Here is a 19440-nt window from a genome sequence, read left to right as displayed (position 1 = left end):
ATGTGATTTCCCCCCTTTTTTCTCGTGCCACAGGGTGCTCTAGGGCTGTGGTTGCTGCGGCGATTCGGTTACTGCTCTGTGGCCTTCCGGCAGAATGAGATCAGATGTTTGTGCCGAGGTCCAGCTCTGTGACTCTCAGCCTGTACACAAACAGGAGGCTGCTGTGTCACAACAGATTCCAATCTGTTGAATCTCAAGAGTTGCTATCCATCTTTCTGCCTCCCGTTTCAGCCCTGGACTTTTCCACCCAGTGAGCCGTCTGTCTTAGTCAGGCCAGAGGTGTTTGGTTTTCTGCCGGTGAGTCACTGCATTCAGTAAATATTTATTTTGAAATAATTTTTAGCTACTTCCCTTTTTTTTGTGTGTGGGTTTCAGCTGGTTGAGCATCACTCGGGAGCTGGCGGCTGTTCAGAGAAGCAGACAGTGAATGTCATTGATTCTGTTCATGGTGAGAATTCATTTCTTAGATCTGTGTATAAATCCACTTTGAAATGACTCATCCGCACTCAATTCATCAGTACATCTGCTTCAGCTGTCGATCCTTTCTTGCTTAACATCGTTTTTGTTTTCACAAAACGTTCTCAGTGGTCTTTCAGCTTTCACTCGTACGCAGTTCCAGAACACTCCTTAAGAAATAATGTCTCTCGTGTTTTTCTGATTCCTTTTAGCCCTGTTGCATAACACACAGTACCTATAATAAGCCATAGGTGATGGATGGGGCGAGTAATGAGGTGGGGCTTGTGGGATACATGGATTGCATATTTCTACTCATTACAAACCAATGGTATTTACCCTCTGGCTAACCCAGTTGAAATCCAGAGAGGGGATTTATAATTTTTTTTTTTTAGAAACATGATCTTGAAATACTATCACTTTCAAAGATCCCTTCCTAATGCACTTGTTTTACTTCTGTTTGAGGCGGTCTAAAGCTATTTCCTGGGGCAAATGCATGGATCAGGAACCTGCACCCCTCTTCCTCCCTCAACCCCACTTTCCCCATTGCTTCTGGTCAATGGATACTACCGTATAGACCTATAAATAATCCTCTGAGCTACAAATTTCTCCCTCTTCCAAATCCCCTCTTGCTGTAATTACTGCAGAGAAAGGGGCCATTAGGACCAGCTGTGGCAGCCATCTCCTGAGATGCTGACGGAAGAATGTTCTGACCACAAAAACCCTCGAAAGCGAACTGCACGCAGCCCCCCCGCCTCAGGCCAGAAGAAAGTGGAGAAAGCGTTTGCTTAATTCCTTGCAAAGAGAAAAAAAAAATAGAACGGTAATGTGAAGTGAAGCAGCACGGCTTAGCTTGCCCCACGGCCTAATCCATCAGAGCCTATTCTGAGTGGTGATGTCAGCAGCTGCCCACCCTGCTCCAGTGTCCGTTCCTAGCCGTGGAATGCCGGAATGCTGCCCTGGCTGATGTCACCCACCACATCCATGCCCTCTGCGTTCATCCTGCTGCTTCAGTTGTGGGCTGAAGGGCGTGTTGCAGCTTTGCCGAGCCCTCCGCTGCCCCTATATGTCACTGGGAAGCCGGCAGCAAACCTCATCTTGTTTTCACATTGCGCTCAAATGGCAGCCGCTACTATTTGCCTGACCGCTTCCGACGAGGTGAACATAGCTTAAAAGTGGCAGCTACTGGTGAAATTCAGCAGCTCCCAAGGATATGCACTGACTCTCGGAGCCTTGGGAACTTTAGGATTAAGAGTTACATTGGAATCATGTTGGAACCATACTTTTTAGAGGGAAAAAAAGAATGGCAGATATTTTTAGATATGACAGGTTATTCAGCAAGTGGGCTTACACTTGCATGTCCAACATGGAGCTTAGGAATGTTTTTGATTAACTGAACATTTTTAAAAAGATGCACAATCACGAAGCAAATCAGTGTTCTTTATTTTTGAGGAAATATGAACAACATTAGGGAAACAATATCGGTTCAGGCATATGTTTATATTGGACCAATTTAACAGTATGGGCACAATTTATGTGGGCTTAAAAACAGCCATGTTTCAACATTCATTGAATAAATGAGCATTATTTAGGGATACATGATGACATTGGAACCATATTGTTTTTGGCAGATATATGTGCATTTTGTTATTGGCAGAAAACAACTCTAGTAGATGAATTGCAATTTATTAGAACAGTTATTATTTAATTTAACAAATACTTTTTTTAAACTTTTTTTGGAACATATCACTGTAATTCAATATTAAACATTCTCCCGGACTTTTATCACGTTATATTTAACTTATATAATAGCATCTGCATTCATTTGTTCTTTTCTTGGGGAAAATATTGTAGCCAAAAGTGTATGTGAGTTTAGACAATTTAAAGATGGTGATTTCGATGTTTGTATTTATCTTTACTTTTTTAATAAAATGACAATTGCCATTTTTAATAATATGCAAGACAAAATGGTGTTAGGGGAATTTTGAATTATAATTATACGTTAAACAAAAATGCTTTTAAAGGCTAAGCACCACTTAATGGACCTCCATGAATATTTCACATTATTTTAGTTACTGACAGATATAAGTATGAATTAAAATAAAAATAGCAGCTTAATTTGCTTTAAAACTGACAATTTTATTAAATTGATGGAAAAACCCGAGCTCGCTACGGAAATTCTTGAACGCGACGGTGACGTCACTGGTGGACAACAGCTGAACAACGCCGCGGTAAAACACCGTTATGACTGACTGTTATGACAGTATCTAGCTAAATAGCCAACATTATTCATGACAATAGCCTAGCAATAAGCTAAACTCAAATGTAGAGGTACCGTTATTCTTGTAAATGTGATCGAAGTCGAACTCGAATTCATCCGACACTATAAACCTCCGTAATGCAGCTACGTAGCCGAGTATAATCTGAGCCACCGAGTTTAGCGAGTCAAGCTAACGTTAACTAACACCAACTAAAACAGGCGAAGTGAGTGTCCTTACCCTGTTTACCTCCATGTTACAGAGGCTCTTGAACACCTTTCGTTGGGGTCCTTACATGCCCATATTGTTGGAAAAGCGCCAGTGAAATGAGCTACAGATAACGGAGTGAGCGGATGGTCCTTTCCAAAGTGCCCGTTTAAAGTGGACAAATTTAGTCCATTTTCTGGATATTTTGGGATCTTTGGGCCATTTGTGCACAGATGTCCCACTGTACATTGAATGATTGCAGCCAAAAACAACACACCTTTTCGTCATTTTGCATTAAATTAAGTGCAGCTTCTAGAGTTGTTGTCCACCATCTACGTCACAGGCAAGACGCCTATTAGAGTTTCCCAACACCGTTGGGGGGGGAGGAACAACGGTCTTTTAAACCTTATTCCTTGAATTAGTAAGAAATAACATGTTTTCTGACGATCAATAAACACAAGTTAGGAACTCAAACTCCACTGTATTTATTTGTTTGACACTTTCATAGAGCTGGTGCTTAGTCTTTAAGTTTATTTTTACACCTGATGATTTCAAAACAGACCTCAGCACTAGACAGATGTTTATCAGGTATTTGTTGATTTATTAGTTGTGCGTACTGCAATAAAATGTCAGCATCTTATTCATTTTACAGCATATGTAACCATTTAAAAGCAACGTCTACGATTGTGGGGAGTCATTGTTTACATTCAGGAGGCATCTGCATCTTTTAATGTGGAATGGTGTTTGAGGGGAAAAATGTTTGTGCATGGCTGAAGTTTTTATTCACTGTTTGAATTACCACAGAAACGTTATTTTTGTATTACTTTTTTGTCTGGGATTACAATTCATGCAGTGAGCACTCTCACAAATTTAGAGTCAGTTCCATCTATAGGAAAGATAAGTCAATATTACCCACCTATGGAGCAGGAATAGAGCAATATCCTAAACTATTAAAAGCCTCTGTGAATCCATGAAAAAAAGAACACATTCAACATTGTGGGTCTTCCATGGTGAACTCATCTTGTATGGCGTTCTCTCTGTGTAATGGATATTTGGTTTTCAGGGAGTGAACCTCGTCCAGATCTTTCTGGGACCGAATGTTCGCATGGTTTGTGTTTTAATCTGGGAATGTCATGTTCATGTCGCTGTGACAGGGAGACGAGCTTTAAGACAGGGTGGAGGACTTTTAATCTGGGATCTTCAGCCCCCACCAACTCAAATCAGCAACGTCTGCTTCTCTCTCTGATTTGAGCCCCCAGCCCGATGGAAACTTTTCCTTCAAGTGCCCAGATTTACTGCAGCTTGTAGCTTTACAACCCACTTTTGTTTACCATAGAATCCTGGGCCTGCTTTCAGGAATGCAGAACAGCAATTGAAGAGCTGGACAGCTTTCTCCTGTCTGCTTTATTCTTACAGCCCCTCGTCACACCTCGTCACTGCTTCAACCAGAGATACAGGAGTCCAACCCCAGCTTTTGGTACTTTCAAAACATATTCAGCCAAATATATCAGCTAAAATGTGTAACCTGTAATTTGTTCCCGTACTTTCGTATTAGTATTGCTGTTAATATATATTCAAAATTAACATTAACATTAAATCTTCAAATTAACATATATTTCATCCCTTAATTTAAATCTATGGTCTACATATTCAGGCTCTGAGGAAAAGCCTTGTCCTTTATTAGGCAGGATCACATGAAATGTCGCATGAAACATAATAAATGTTACATTTTGAAACACAGGACAAAACCCACAAGTCTGAATTAAACCCAAGGACCTGTAATAAGAAAGATGTATCATTTGGAGACACATGAATGACTCCCTTCTGTTACAAATACATTGCAGCTGATGATGCTCAGGCAGAACTAGTTTTGTGTTCTTTATCACTGAGGTTTTACCAACAGGTCGTGAACATCTGCAGGATGCTTAAAAACATTACTTATTTAGAACCCTGTTATGTGAACGGCTGGAGCTCATTTTCAACATATAATCATCCAAGTGATAGAAACAAGTTTTATTCTGTAAAAAGATATAAAATGAATATTGTACAAAAATAAAGTCTGTAGAGAGCTTTGGTTCAGTAACACAAAAACAAGACAAGTTTTTCACAGGACTTGACAATACACTGCAGGATGGAAACGTTACAATCTACTTCCTCCATTTCTTGTTGAACATTATATACTTTTTTAAATCTTACTCTGAACGTCTGAACTTTCTTGGGGTTCCACAACCTTAGAGGTGCCTCGAAAGCAAGTGGAAAACAGAACGTTTGATGGTTGAGCTAACCGTGGAACACCAGGACAGAGGAATACAGAACACAAACATTGTGTTTGTTGGGTTTGGAGCCAAGCAGATATCAGGCTACCCTCTTATGTAGTCTCTCCCATCTGTAAATACCCCATTGCTGTTTAAGAATGAGAAGATCGAGCTGATGAAATACACCATGTTAAATGGAGCTAACTTACAGGGGGTTGGCCTAAATACCCAACAGAATGTCTGAATTGTGTGGATTTTGTGCTGTGTACTGTATATAGAGGATTATAGAGTAAAGCTATCTCCGTGCTTGTTGTATGAGCCCTGATTTTGCTCTGTAATCCGTGGAATCATTGAGGCGTTCCCCCCAGGGTCTTGCTGTGTGGCAGGGACCAAAATCTGCTCCCTCAACGCTTGTGACGTTGGCAGGGCCAGCTGTTTCTAGGAGTGTGTGCTACTCTGTATGAAAGCCCAGTTTCTGTTTACTATCTGGAGCTTGTACCATGCCTATCTTCTTTTTTTTTTTTCTTTCATTTTCAGGCATGTGCTTGGATACTTTCCCCATTGCCCATTGTTTTCTCTCCTTAACTGAAGATAAACCAGTGTATCCAAGCACTTGCCTGTCTTTTTCGGGCATGTGTTTTGCTATATCTTCCCCTTTGCTTTATGTTCACCTAAGGAGGTTTATTTCAATTCCTTTGGGCTGAAGAGGACTGAAGCCGATCATTGCTTAAATTGCCTTAAACACCAGGGAGCCACGACAATCGAAGCAGCTTAAGCTAAATGTTTGAGGATCGGTTTCTAAAACCCCAGATCCAGGGGCTAAAGCTTGGCCAGCAAGCTGTTGAGGTGGCCTTACTGACCTCTGGAGAAACTGCTAAGGCCTCAGGTACAAAACGAGAGCCTTAGCATGGCTAGCGCTACTGCAGTCCTTCGCTGAAGAAGGATGTTTTCTGTTTGTGATTTCTGTGTCTCCATGGGGCATGGCATAGCTACACTCAAAACCTCCTCCCGGTAGTGAATTTATTATGGCTGGAAATAAACACGCCGAGCAAGAGCTGTATTTTCTCTCACAAACAGATAATTGGAGTAGCGCTGTTGGCGAGCCAATGTTAACGTTTTGCTAAAACTGCTCCATTTGAGTAAACACTGACCGGTCTACCACAGGACACCCCCTCCCACCCCCCTTTCCCTTCAAATTTAGTCTATTCCCTGTTCCACAGTAATGGTGACAGTGCACTATATGTCCAATGGTTTGTAGACACTCTTTATATTAAGGGAATTCAGCTAAGGCTAACTTTGTGTGGACACAGATGTTCAGCTTGAATAAATCTGCATGGAAATCTTTAGCTGCTGCTACTAGCTCAGTGCCAACCATTGGCAAGAGAGGTATTTATTCCCCCTTGAATTAAGCTACGAAGAAGTAGAACTGCTGTGCTGGAGTAGTGTGTGATCCAGAGCTAATCATTCAATATCAGCACCTTACCTCGGTAATGTACATGTAGCCGAATGCAACCAGATCCTGGCAGAAATGTTTTAATATTCAAAGGGTTACAAAATTAATTAATTATTATTAATACTTTGGATAAGCAGGTGTCTACAAACCTTTCTGTCATACAGTACATTTATTCTTTTCTGTGATTTGTCGTCGGCCACTCCCCCCCCCCCCCCCCCCCCCACCATATTTTTAAAAATACTTGGTCCACGTGTCTTTAGGATTTATCATCTGGTTATTATTGTGAAAATGAAGTCTGACTGTCCCATTTATTTCAGCCAAAAGTATTTGATAAAATAGAAAATGAGGTGAGACTTTGGGTTCTAATGTCGTATAATGACTAAGTGATTATTTTACAGCTAAAGCCTTGAGGCAAGATTTTCACGTCATCTGCTTTTCCTTAGAAACACATGCTCCATTTTGGCACCATCCAAGTTGGAGGAAAAAAAAAAAGCTCCACAAATAAATAAGAAAAAAAAACACTCTAATACAATGGATTGTAATAAATAACAATAAGTTAATTAAATTTCAATAAATACGCTTTCCATATATACTATATATATAGATAACTTTCTGAATATTAAACTTTGTGATGAGTCTGTTGTGGCTGCTGTGGGGTCAGTCCATGTCTTGAGAAGGGTGCTTGGCCTTTTTTTATTTTTTTGTGGTCAGTGTGGTATAACCACTACTGTCCACAGTTCTTGGAGAGATCCATAAAATTTGTGCTGTCCACAACCACTCATTCGCTTACATGAAGCACCCTTCCAAATCACCGCCACGCACTCTGCCTAAATTAGAGCTTGTGTATACTTCAACGGTACAGCTGTCGGCTTGTGATTTGTGTGTGACTTACTGATGAAGTATGTTATTGTTGCCATTTAGTTAGCATTTACATTTGAAGCCGCACTTATAAGGAAATGCTCTGGTTTTGTTTGGTAACAAAGTTGAATACTTAGTCCCCGCTCTGCATCTAAAGTACTACTGTTTTCCTGAAGCTTTCGCTCTTAAATCTCACTCCTTGGGTCGAAAATCTTCCACCAGGTTTGATGCATGCCTCTGTGCTGCTAGCTTTTCTCGTGCCATGCTTTCTGTGTGTCTGGGGAATAAGGTATGAGACACACTCAAGCCCTGCACTTTCCCTCCGAGAAGTAGCATTAGTCTTTGCACTGGCCTCGAGCCCTCTGAAGTGCAAGACTCCTGCGTTTTGTCCAAGTGTCTTTTTTTTTTCTCTCTCTCTCTCATCCCACTTGCCCGACCTCGCAAGTCAGACACAGGCACACTTCTTGGCGGAATGCTTCTTGAGAGTGTGGTACTCCAAGTTGTCGTCCAAGAAAGAGAGGTCATCATCGAAAGCAATCGGCCGACAGCAAGTCCTGGAAGGTGTTTCTTTGTCCAGCTTTTTGTTGTGGGTGAGGTTGTTCAGGATCTTGTCGTAGTTGGTCTCTGAGTCGTGACAGGGACCACTGCAGTACCTGAATATCAACTCCTCTTTGGTCCGGTAGCCCAACCCCAGGTCCGTCACGTTGAGGTGGATTTCTTTGAGAAGGCACCCACGGCCTTGACCCTTTACAAGTTCATCTCGACTCCCTTTGCCCCCTCGGCCTTTGTCTCGTCCTCGACCCCTCTTCCTTTCCCCTCGTCCTCGCCCTCCACGTTCTGTGTTTGCTGCCCCTCTCTGTCTCCCCTTGTCCTTCCTGCCCTCCGAGCCAAGTTCCACTGCAGGGGACCTCCGTAGCCTTCCAATAGTTGCTTCAATGAAGTCCATTACGTCATCAAACTGCTCCGGGTAGAGGTCGTTGATGTCATCTGGAATGGACAACACAACAGAAATCATCAGAAACTGAGCAGTGAGTTGCCATGTCTTATATTAGTGGCTCTGGATAGTACATTAGTCTTGCATGTTTGCCTTTCTCTAAGATCAGATCCAACTAATCAGCCACTTGACAGGCCCTTCCTGAGTTGAATCTGGTGTGCTAGAGCAGAGAAAACAATTAGGCAATGCAGGGGGACTCTTAATCTAAAAGGGACAGGTTATTAAACCTTAGGTGCTGCTTTGTGCCAAAACGAGAATTAAAAACAGGTTATTTACAATTTCCACACAGTTTGTTCCCAACCTAAAAATAAGTCTACATTCTCGCGTGCATTTTCCCTGAAATCTTTCTTGGCTGGACCCAGACATGATTACGGGATAATGTCTGGTCCTGCAAGGTACTCCAGGAACAGGGATTTGAGCTATTGCTATCTTGTGAACATCATACTGTTCTTACATTAAAAGAAAGGAGTAAAGACACAAGGTGATATGCAGTCTCCTTATTGAAGATTGATTTTATTTTTAAGATTATGCTCCCCTTAAGTACACGGCAAATGCATTTAGGTTATGACAGTGAGGTACAGCAGGATACATCTGTTGAACAGCAAACTCAAAACATACGCTCGGTCCTGCTCTTGAACGTGGAGGAAAAAGATGAAGAGTTCTTTGATCTGTGTGTAATACACAGTGATTTCATTAAAGAAGTAACTCCCTCAAGTTCACTTTCTCACAAGTCAACGAAATGGACCACATTATGACATCTGGGAAAGCTCTCTTGAGACCATATGTCGTCTTCTTTTTTTCGTCTTTGAGAAAACTAATTGTGTTATAATGCATCCGTTCAGCTGATAATGAAGTCAAACGAAGCGCCGATCTGAAAATTCAGTTAGGACACCGTGCGCCAGGTGAGGTAGGGCAAGTTGAGGTTGTGAGGGTGTGATAACAATTCTGTCATTTCTGATTTGATTGGAATAATCCCCCATACATTCCCTTTATGTAACCTGCAGACACACTGCACTGGCAGTCAGGGGGAGCTTACTGAATTGAGTTTGGGATTGACTGGCTTCTCAAAACAGCACCTGTTCATTCTGTGGAAACTTTGTTCCTATACATTATGCATTTTGAAGAAGTGGTGGACAGAACTGCACGGAATTACAGGGCTACAATCCAAAAGACAACCAGAGACTACCTGGGTTTTTTTCTAAATCTCACTTTTCTAATGTTTACACTAAAGAAGCCAAGCTGTTCATAACTACTGGAGTTCTGAAGATCTGCTGAAATACAGAGGCACCATATCATGGACAAACCACTGAGTGGTTCAATATGTGTTTGTTTTTCACAGTTAACCTACTTTTTGCTCTCTGCAGTTGCAATGGGCATTGCACTATCCCAAGCCTCCGCATTGTTTGGCTCCAAAAGCTTCTGACTGAGCCTATCACAGTCTTTTGAAATGTAAATGTATTTCAAAGACACGTCTGATCAGAATTATCTCGTTTAAACGGACACAGATGCCACTGTGTGCCACTAAAACATGGTCGAAAGGGAGCAGTCCTAGGAATAAGAGGACAGACCATTAAACAACCTTAGCATTCCATACCTTATCTAGAAAATTTGCAGGTTTACAACCGTGTGAAGACAAGACAGTGTAGTCCTCTGTCAAACAAAACTAGAACCTCCCACACGGCTGTTGAAATGGATGTAAACATAGTGAAAATATGGCTCTCTGTCCCTAAAAGGTCCATATACAGGAAACGTTTGCCGTACGTGCTATTGTTTGTCTGGAATCCGAACAGTAACTAAGTTACCGACCCAGCTATTGTAGTCTCTGTGAAAAGAAATAAACGTTCTGGTCTGCTGAAAGGCGCTAATCAAGCTAAATAAATCCAGACGCATGGTCAGTTTGATCCCTGTGTTTAGGCCTCTCTCACCTTAGTTGTCGCCTTTCCTGCCCTTTACTTTCTAATTCGTTTTCCCTTTGCATAATGACATAGAGACGGAGATCAAGACTCGAGTGACCACTGCGTACCAAGCTATGGTCTTTGTAAAACAGATACAAATGTAATTACATGTCTTTGCTAAGAGGGATCTTTTCAAAGTGGTTTGTGCCAAATAGTTGGTATCCCTCGTGGGTTAGAGGCTCTAGTTTCAGTGTAGCCGCATTGGAAATCTGTATTTTGGCAGCTGGGTCAATGTGGTCCAATTTTGCTTGGTCTTCCGTAGCACAGAAAGGATTGGTCAACATAGTTTATGTTCCCTGTTTAAATTAAAAACCATGTTTGACAAGGAAACAGTGACGACGCAGTTCTGTTCAACATTGAAATGCGGCGTATTGATATGTGTTAGCAGGTGGGCTTTTTGACATGATAATCATCATGGAGTGTTTTTTGGACTGCTGAGCAGGGGTTCCCTTGTCCTGGTTCTGGAGAACCCTTGCCCTGAATAATTTGAGGATTTCCTGAAAAAGCTGGTAGATTAGTAACAGTAGTGGACCCCTCCTTCCTGTCATGTAGAAACATTTTTAGATGGTTCAGCATGTTTCTCCTATCCATAAGAACATCATATATGCTTTTAAACGGACATATAACACTGCCTTTGATAAGCAACACATTTGTAAGACTACAGGAACACTCCAGAACCAGAATCCGGGAAACCCAGCCCTGTGTTTCGAAACTCGACTTACATTGTTCCTCCAAGGAGGCTTGTTTGAGACTTGCCGCTTCAGGATTGGAGTCTATGATGGGGTCCACAGCGCGGAACTCAGCACGATTCTGCGGCAGTGAGGCTCTCTTGGACGGCTGCAACTTGGGAAACAGTGGGCGGGCGGATACAGAGCTCAGGAGCAACAAACACGTGGCTAGAACATCCCATAACTTCATTTTAGACTCCGTTCCTATGGAAGGAGCTGCAAAAGAAAGGAAAACAATGCTGAAGGTTAACTCTGAGACACCTGCACAACAGAGACACAGGATAAAGAAACGAGAAAGAACAGTCATAAATGGAGGTGAAACACTCATGAAATAGTTAACTGATGACCACATATGTCCTACTATATTATTTCTGTGGTTCTGAGAGTTCTTTTGCTGTGCCACTGACCATTTTGTGTTTACTGTGGTTAACCTACGTTACATTTGTTTTGTGATGTGCGAGACAGGAAATACCAAAAATCAAAGACCTGACCTATTTCTTGAAACTAGATCAGTACTTTCAGATATAAAAATGATATAGAAATATAAAGTGGTAGGTTCACAAGCCAAACTCTGTCTGAATTAAGAAATAAGCCAAACTCCTACAGTGTTCAACAGTCTTCTGCTCAATAACAGGACCGCCTGCGTAAATTCAGTTAATGTCAAACAGATTTCTGTCAATACAGCTGAGGCTGAGAATGTAGATTCTGTGCCAGAGCCCCTGATCCCCGCTCACAACCCCTGCCTTCAGTAGCTTGCATTTTATACAAATATATACATATGCCTTTTATATAATCTGCAAAAGTCATAGGCGCCCAAGAAAACTGTTTAACTTGGTCGTGTAAGTGTTTTGAAAGTGTGCATCCTGCAGAACCCAAACGCATATAAACTAACAGAGAAAAACAAGGCAATCACTTGCTTTTTCAATGAAAATTAATATGTGGTTTAAAAGAAAACACATAACTGTTCTCTGCTTTCCAGGCACCATGGATTTGCTAAATTCCCTCACTTGATTTACATTGACATAGGATTGAACGGATTAACTAGGTCTTGGACGATAACTACGAATACCAGGCTTCTTTGAGGAGAGGTCTGGAAGTAAACTTAACACAGAGATGGAAAACAATGTCAAAATATTAAGGTTTCTTTCAAATTCTACTTCTTTGCACAAAGGGATGTTTGAGTTCAACCAAAATTGTAACTCTTCTTTGGGAACTCTCGAACCATTTACAAGGGGTTTTCCTTTATAAAGAACCAGCGCCTTCAAAGTGCTTCATATAGAACACCGAACTCTACTGAAGAACCCTTGAAGAACCCTCAGCTTCTGTTCTCACTTGCCTTTCTCTCTTTACAGTTCAGCGAGTCTAATTAATGGTGATTTATCATTATCGCCTTCTTCCTTGAGGTCACCCAGGTCACCCTTTAACCTGAATTTTGAATGTGAACTCCATTACAAGTGTTAATCCCTATATTTGTCAGGGAAGACTGCCCTTTTAAAAAGTTATGGCCCATTTTATATGTTCTGCTTGGTTTCCAGTACGCTGAACTCAGATCATATTAACAAACCGAAATAACGAGAACCTGCGCCGCAGCTACGTTTTTTATTTTACGTTATTTATGTAAAAAGTCAACAAAACAATTACAACAGGGGTAGCCTCAGACTGAAGAATGCTTCTTGTTGTTAATAGGAGAACTGCGCCTGACTCCCAAATGGAAACGTAAATGTAATGGAAAGTAAAATCCTCTGCTACAGAATTCCAGAGATTTCTACATTTTTTAACTGAGATCAAAATGCCATCATGCAGTTTCCACATTGTCAGAAAATGTCATGATCTTAGTGTTTGGGTTCCATTCATTTCATCCTAAGTGTAGTGCTTAAGGCCCTGTACGTTAAAATATAAGTGCTCCAACAATAAACACAATAAACTCAACTCCTAAAACACAAAACACAACGCATGGAACTAATGCATGATTCTCTCCACACAATCCTTTTCCTTTGAAGAGATTTCACCCAGCTCTCTCCAGCTAAAAGGCCCAACTTCACTGAAGAGCTCGCATGCCAGCGGCCACTGTCCTTAGACTTGACATAAACATCAGTAAACAGAAAAACTGCAGCGAGCACATTCTGCTCCGTCTCCTGTAACACAGACAGTGTGTTTGGAGGAGTGGAACTGGAGGATGAAGCTTTATGCTTAAAGGAGATTTCAAGTCGAAATTCGAATCCCGTCTGATCCACGTTGTCTTACGGTCCTGGTTACTGTTGCCGTGCCGTTCTTTTCCTTTAGGTTTTTCAGCATGTTTGAACCCTGCAGCTGCTACTCGCACCGTGGGAGAATTTCAAGCAGAAGGTTTTGCCCCTCTCCTGTAAAGCTGCTATTTTGGGAGATACATGTTTGTGTATATTTGTATCTCATACACACACACACACATATATAATTTAATAATTTCTGTTATATCAGTAGGATGATATATCTCCTCTTGAATGACATTTTATCTTTTATTGCCTTTGTTTTTATTATGTTTCTGGTTGCTACATGTGCAGACAACGTCCACTGTCTATTGCATCATGTAATCCCTGTACAGTATGGGGTCAAATGTTTGAGAACACCTGCCCATACAGCCACATAAACTCTAGTGAGGTCAGGGACTGATGTTGCAGGGTTAGGATTAAGATCACAAAACACCATCGGCTCAAAGGAAGTGGACTGAGCTCCACAGCCCAGTGATGGCAGGCTATACACCCCTTGACACCAAGCATGGTGACTCTGGGCTCATGTGCAGCTGCTTCAGAGCATCCCTTGAAGATTATACAAACTGTGTCCACCTTACATTAGCTGACCGCGGTGGTAGTTGTATGTATACTTATGTCTTAACGTCAACGCACCGTTATCCAGGAGCGTTATATATAAAAACTGGCTAAAACCAAAATTCCCAATACAGTGTTCTCCCCTGAGTCGATCAACAACGCACTCACCTCAGCTCGGACCCATGCAGATCTGCAGTCCGGACACAAACACGAGCACGAGCGCAATTCCGAGTCACGCTGAAGGATCCACGCTGGTGTCCGGGAGAGGGAGCCTTCCAATAATCCGCATCCATTCAGAGCGCGTCCACTACGTGTGTGTTTGTGGGTGTGTGTGGGTGCGTGCGCGAGTGTCTTTTGGTGTGCGCGTGCGGGACCCTCCTGCGTCCCCCCGTGCGCTCCGGTCAGCGCGCGTCTGGCTCCCGTGCGTGCGCTTTTACGCGCAGACCCCCGACGGACGCTGGAAATAAAGGCAGCATGGCGACCCCAAAAGCGGCAACCGACCCCAGCCCCCCGTCCTCTCAGATCAACCCCAGGCACGAGACCGTCACTGAGGGCTGGTGTCCGGCTCCATCATTCCTGTTTGCCGCCGGAGAAGGACCACCATGCGTCATCCAGTAGCTGTTAACCTCCTGCTCGCGGCTCGCGGGCTGCTCCTGCTCACCGTGCGCGTCTCTCGCTCCCGTTCAGTTTGTATGGGCAGCTGCTGGCTCGCGCATATCCATACAGACGCGCGGGTGCCCGTCTTTACGGCTTTTATGGAGCTCGAGAACACTGACGTCTCTTCGGCCCGCCTCTCACGCTCCACCCCCCCTCATCCCCTCTCTTCACCCTCCTCGAGGCTCCTGGACCAAGCCGTAGAGGCTGCAGGCTGTAAGGACAGTGACGTGCAGAAGTATGGACACCTCTGGACGTGTAAATAAATTAATACACGTGCTCGTGTTTCAGTGCAGATTATGTATGAGGGAAATGTAAGGGTATGATAACTGATCCAGGAGCTGTGTATCGCACTGCCATGCCACCATCAACAACTCCCTGGTATTGTGTGTAATGTAGTGCCTAAAATGGTATAAACAATGGACCAATAGAAATCATCCAAACCGACGAGGTGTAAAACATTGCAGCACTGATTTATTTTGTAAAGTGACCATTTTGGAGAGGCTAGGTTTGGTTCTGACAGTGAGGACATGATAAAACGGACTGAACTGTAGTTCCAGTCGATGAATACATTGGGCCTGCAACAAGTGTGACATCAATAACACACACACACACACACACACTCCTCTGGGATATACAACAGTGGACTGCAAGGTGTTTGGTATCACAAATAGCTGTTGGGGATTATATGGATGACAGGCCTCAGAAATGCAACCCTCCTGCTCCTGTTACTGCAGTTGTGCACCTGAGGAGCGCCCACCATTTTGTCAGGTAATACACACCAGTCAGCCTTTTGATCTCACTCCTGTCATTTCTGTAGGAAAGAGGTTGTTTTGGTTTGTAACACAATCCTGTAAAATAACAGTAAACTGTCTGGCGGTTGCGTAGGTTATTTTTAGGATTTTAAAACTGAACTGTAATCAGTTTGTTAAAAGTTCTTTAAAATAACGGTAAATATCTGTAATTTATTTTGTGCATAAAACAGTAGCGTTTACACAATTTACAATAAAATAACTGTAAATCACAGTTTAATTTACAGACTTAATTATTTCAATGACAAATTCGAAAGATAAATATGAGGTTATTTTAACCGTATTTGCTGTTAAAAACAGGCATTTTTACAGAGACGCACCTGATGAGACAGCAATCCAAAACACAAACATTCCCAGAGCTAAGATAGCTGTGTTGTACTGAGCTGGATGGATGGTTTATTACATTAGACTATGCAATGGATATAAATCCTCCTCATGACATTCAAATCCATGATGACAAGGTCTGGTTTGTTTTGCTATGTCTAGGTATTAAAGTGACCGCTCCGGAACTATTTCACTTGGATGCGTATTCATGCATGTGTTTCTCTAGCCTTTCAGAGTCGGGGGGAGGTGCGTTCTTTTCAGGAAGAGCTTACAACAGGCGTCAATCACTCGCAGAATTTATGATTCACCGCTAAAGTCATAACAGTATTTGAAGATACTCTCTCAGAATCTGCAGGGACTTCACAAGAAAACGTTTAGTCTTAATCTTCCAGTTTGTTTGCATATGTTTTTTTTTTTTTTTTAATCGAATGATGTTGAGGTCTGGGCTCTGGGGCGGGTGGTTAATTCTTCTGAGAACACCATTCTTTATATTCATTCATTCATTAATTCATTATCTGTAACCCTTATCCAGTTCAGGGTCACGGTGGGTCCAGAGCCTACCTGGAATCATTGGGCGCAAGGCGGGAATACACCCTGGAGGGGGCGCCAGTCCTTCACAGGGCCCATTCTTTATATATATATAAACATAGGGAGCTAGGCTTTTATATGTAATGAGTGTTATTATCAGAACCTGGCACTTGTCCAATTAAATATAACATGATGTTCTCTGTGTTTTTGTGTGCATCATGACTCTTCATTAGCCCAAAGAGTTATGGTTCAAATTCACAGCCGAGATAAGGTTTCAATGAAAGTGCAGTGTACAATATTTAAGGAATAATTTTTTGAAGTCTGGGATGTTTTTCTGAAACATCCAAATAATATCTGACACTAACCGTCCTCCTGTACCCTTCTCAGCCAGGGTCTTTACAGCCCCTCTGTAGGAAATGATGCATTAGTTTCATTAGTACTACACGGCCTTGAAAAAAAAAAAAAAGCTTGTGGCTGATGGTGCTCCAGTTGACATTTTGAGCTTCTCATTCCATAGTGAAGTCCAATCTGTTGCTCATCCATTGAAATATGTGAGCACGGTTATATTTATGCTGTGTGATCATAACTGGCTGGAGGCCCACTGTCTCTGCTTTACGTTTTCCAGCGAGGAATCTTAGCGTCTTGCATGTTTTTCGAAGTCCAGACCCTTGCATGCGCAAAGTAATGCATTCCATATAATGCTGAAGTCCAGGGAATATATTTAGTGTAATGTACTCTGTATTTATACGGATTTTGTAATGTAGGGCCATTGAAGAAAGCGCTGACAGCTGAAAGTAATTTGTTATGCAATGCATGTTGCTAACAGAACCTCAGCTTTGTGTTAGTGTGTGTAACAGTTGTTGAAGTAAAGGGAAAAAAAAACAACAAATGACAATATGGAAATTTTATTGAGTAAGCAGGGAACTTTGTGCACAGCGAATGGTTTAATTGTAGTCTTTATGCTCCACGGGTGTGAAGAGAGTGGCCAAAGATCAGAGTGCCACGCCACGGTCCTGTTCATTACAGAGGGGCGTTTTTCTTTGCATTTCATTGGCTTCTTGCCTAGGAATGAGGTAAACATCCTGCCTTTTTTCCAGGTTGGAACTCCCAAACAACCTCTGAAAGGGCTTGTCTGTTTTGACTGGGGACCCATTATTAAGGCCATAAACTACCACGAATTAGTATCGAAAATCGAAAGTGAGTCAGCGGAATTTGAATACGCATGACACAGCAGAGTTGTGTCATCATACATTCTGAGTGACACCTGTGATCATTTTAATAATGTGTAGTTTGCTTCTGCACCTGGAAACCACACGCAACCCTTTGATAAGTGAGGTTCTGTTGAAGGCAAGGACGTTCCTGACAAGGGCTTTGAATTCACATATAATACATAAGGTACAGTCTGACAACTCCAGGGAGAGACTCTTCTCATAAGAGCAGACCTCTGGACTGAATCTTTGTATCCAATCTAATCAGGCCATATTCCTGTGCATGACAAATAACCTGCGGTAGGTGATTGCAGGTCTATCAGACCTATAAACAAGCTTGCTTTTTCCAAGGTCGTATGTACAATCTAGCCTAGCGAAAGTGTGTCTCAGTTGGCATATGAACCACTCTGTGTCCGTGTGATGGTACCATCAAGGGTGCATCTTAAGTATCTTCAGTAAGGGAATGTACTCGAATTAAAGGTTGAATGGACCTTCAGACTATTGTTTTATCTTTGCTTTGTCTGTACTTATGTGAACAAATTTGCACCTGTACACTCTCCACGCAGGTGCATTTGAGTCAAGTGTCCAGGCCTCTTTTTTTCATCCCTATTCTCAGATAAAATGCTTCTCTGGTTCCACCAGTGTTATCTGGGCCTGGCAGCAGTGCCTAAAGTGTCACAGAATCTCTGTCCATGTTATTATTAGAGGCGCCAAAGGCAGGGCAACCTGGTCAAGTGCAAAGTGGGAGACAGAGATCACTGAACAACCCTAGGGAAAAAAAGAGTTTGAGATTTCCAGTCGGCAATGCTCTCTGGGCGTGGCAGCTAGATGTGATAAATGCAGATAAGGGATGATTAATGTTTCGGGGCACAGATACTTCTGGACTTTCATCATAGGGGTGAGGGTGCCATTGGCTTTAGGAACATACATGTGGACTTGGGTAGAGGCTGGCAATGAGCTTCCATGGAATTGAGGGCATGGGGAAGACATTCTGAACATCTCCTGATCTCACTGTTTATATTCTGTCTATACCTTCTTCCAGGATTGATAACAAGTCTGCTAAGCTCAAGTAACCTCCTTTTTTATTATTTTGTATAGCGTTAGGACTTGTCCTTCTGTTGGACGCAGTACAGATGATTTGACCAATGTTCAAGAGGCTGAATGCTTACTGTAGAAGTGGGTAATGTAGCTTTTTAAAATCAATACTTAATATTGAATCATAAACGGTGCTTGTCTACCTGTTCATGTACCTGTACCATTTTTCTGGCAGCATAGTACACAAGAGTCTCATTGCCCAGCATGTCATGGGACCAAACCAGGAATGCTGCAAGGGATTTGTTGGCCTTGCCTTTGATTGCTGCTGGTGTGTCCATTCAGGGGCAGACACGCCACGGTGCCGTCTGTGTAAGCCCCAAGCAGCTCGCCCTCTGCCCAGGCCACTCGTTGTGGTCAGGCCTGATTGTGTTTGGAGGCCCACCACGCTGGGGATAGACGGATGCCACATTCGGAATGCCTTTGTGTTGATCTTGTACTGACGAGGGGCCTCTGGATTGAGCACCGCCAGCTGCTAGTCACACCCTGTCCCACTAGGGGCGTATGGGACACCTCAGTAAGAATCTGTAAGAGGCCGGTCACAATCCTGAAGTTTTAGCTGATGATTAAGTGCCATAAAAATAATTGTGATCAACACATTTTTTTGGATAGACACTGTGCAGTTGTAGTGTTCAAGCAGAAAGCTAACAATTTGTGTTATAGCTGCCAACAAACAGCTGCTTGAGCTCAAATAAACAAACACTCCTCACTACTGCCCTCTAAAAGTGCAATTCACAAACATCAGTAAACAAACATTACTTATAATAATGGTATGTATGTAAATTAACTGTGTATATTTGTATAAACAATATATGTAACCAACAGCAGGTGGAATACATTTGTAAATGAAAATAACA

The 19440-nt window shown here is 42.4% G+C and overlaps 1 protein-coding gene across 1 annotated transcript; it reads right to left on the bottom strand.

The window, feature by feature from the left end:
• Nucleotides 1–7929: 7929 nt before the first annotated feature.
• Nucleotides 7930–11351, bottom strand: gdnfa (glial cell derived neurotrophic factor a). Its single transcript, XM_066651806.1, has 2 exons — nt 11156–11351; nt 7930–8471 (listed from the first exon to the last, which is right to left on the bottom strand). The coding sequence occupies exons 1-2, from the start codon at nt 11349–11351 to the stop codon at nt 7930–7932; spliced, it is 738 nt and encodes a 245-aa protein (XP_066507903.1).
• Between the last annotated feature and the right edge of the window lie 8089 nt (nt 11352–19440).

The sequence above is a fragment of the Hoplias malabaricus genome, chromosome 18 (genome assembly GCF_029633855.1).
Source record: "Hoplias malabaricus isolate fHopMal1 chromosome 18, fHopMal1.hap1, whole genome shotgun sequence".
In the NCBI taxonomy this organism is placed as follows: domain Eukaryota; kingdom Metazoa; phylum Chordata; class Actinopteri; order Characiformes; family Erythrinidae; genus Hoplias; species Hoplias malabaricus.
The sequence above is the reverse complement of the archived record's forward strand: the minus strand, read 5'-3'. Positions and strand labels throughout refer to the sequence as shown.

Bases quoted from the DNA above. Each gene is read 5' to 3' on its own strand.
- gdnfa (XM_066651806.1), bottom strand. From the start codon at position 11,351: ATGAAGTTATGGGATGTTCTAGCCACGTGTTTGTTGCTCCTGAGCTCT. The intron at 8,472-11,155 runs GTAAGTCGAGTT...TGTCCATTCCAG, and splicing joins AGCCTCCTTGGAGGAACAAT to ATGACATCAACGACCTCTAC.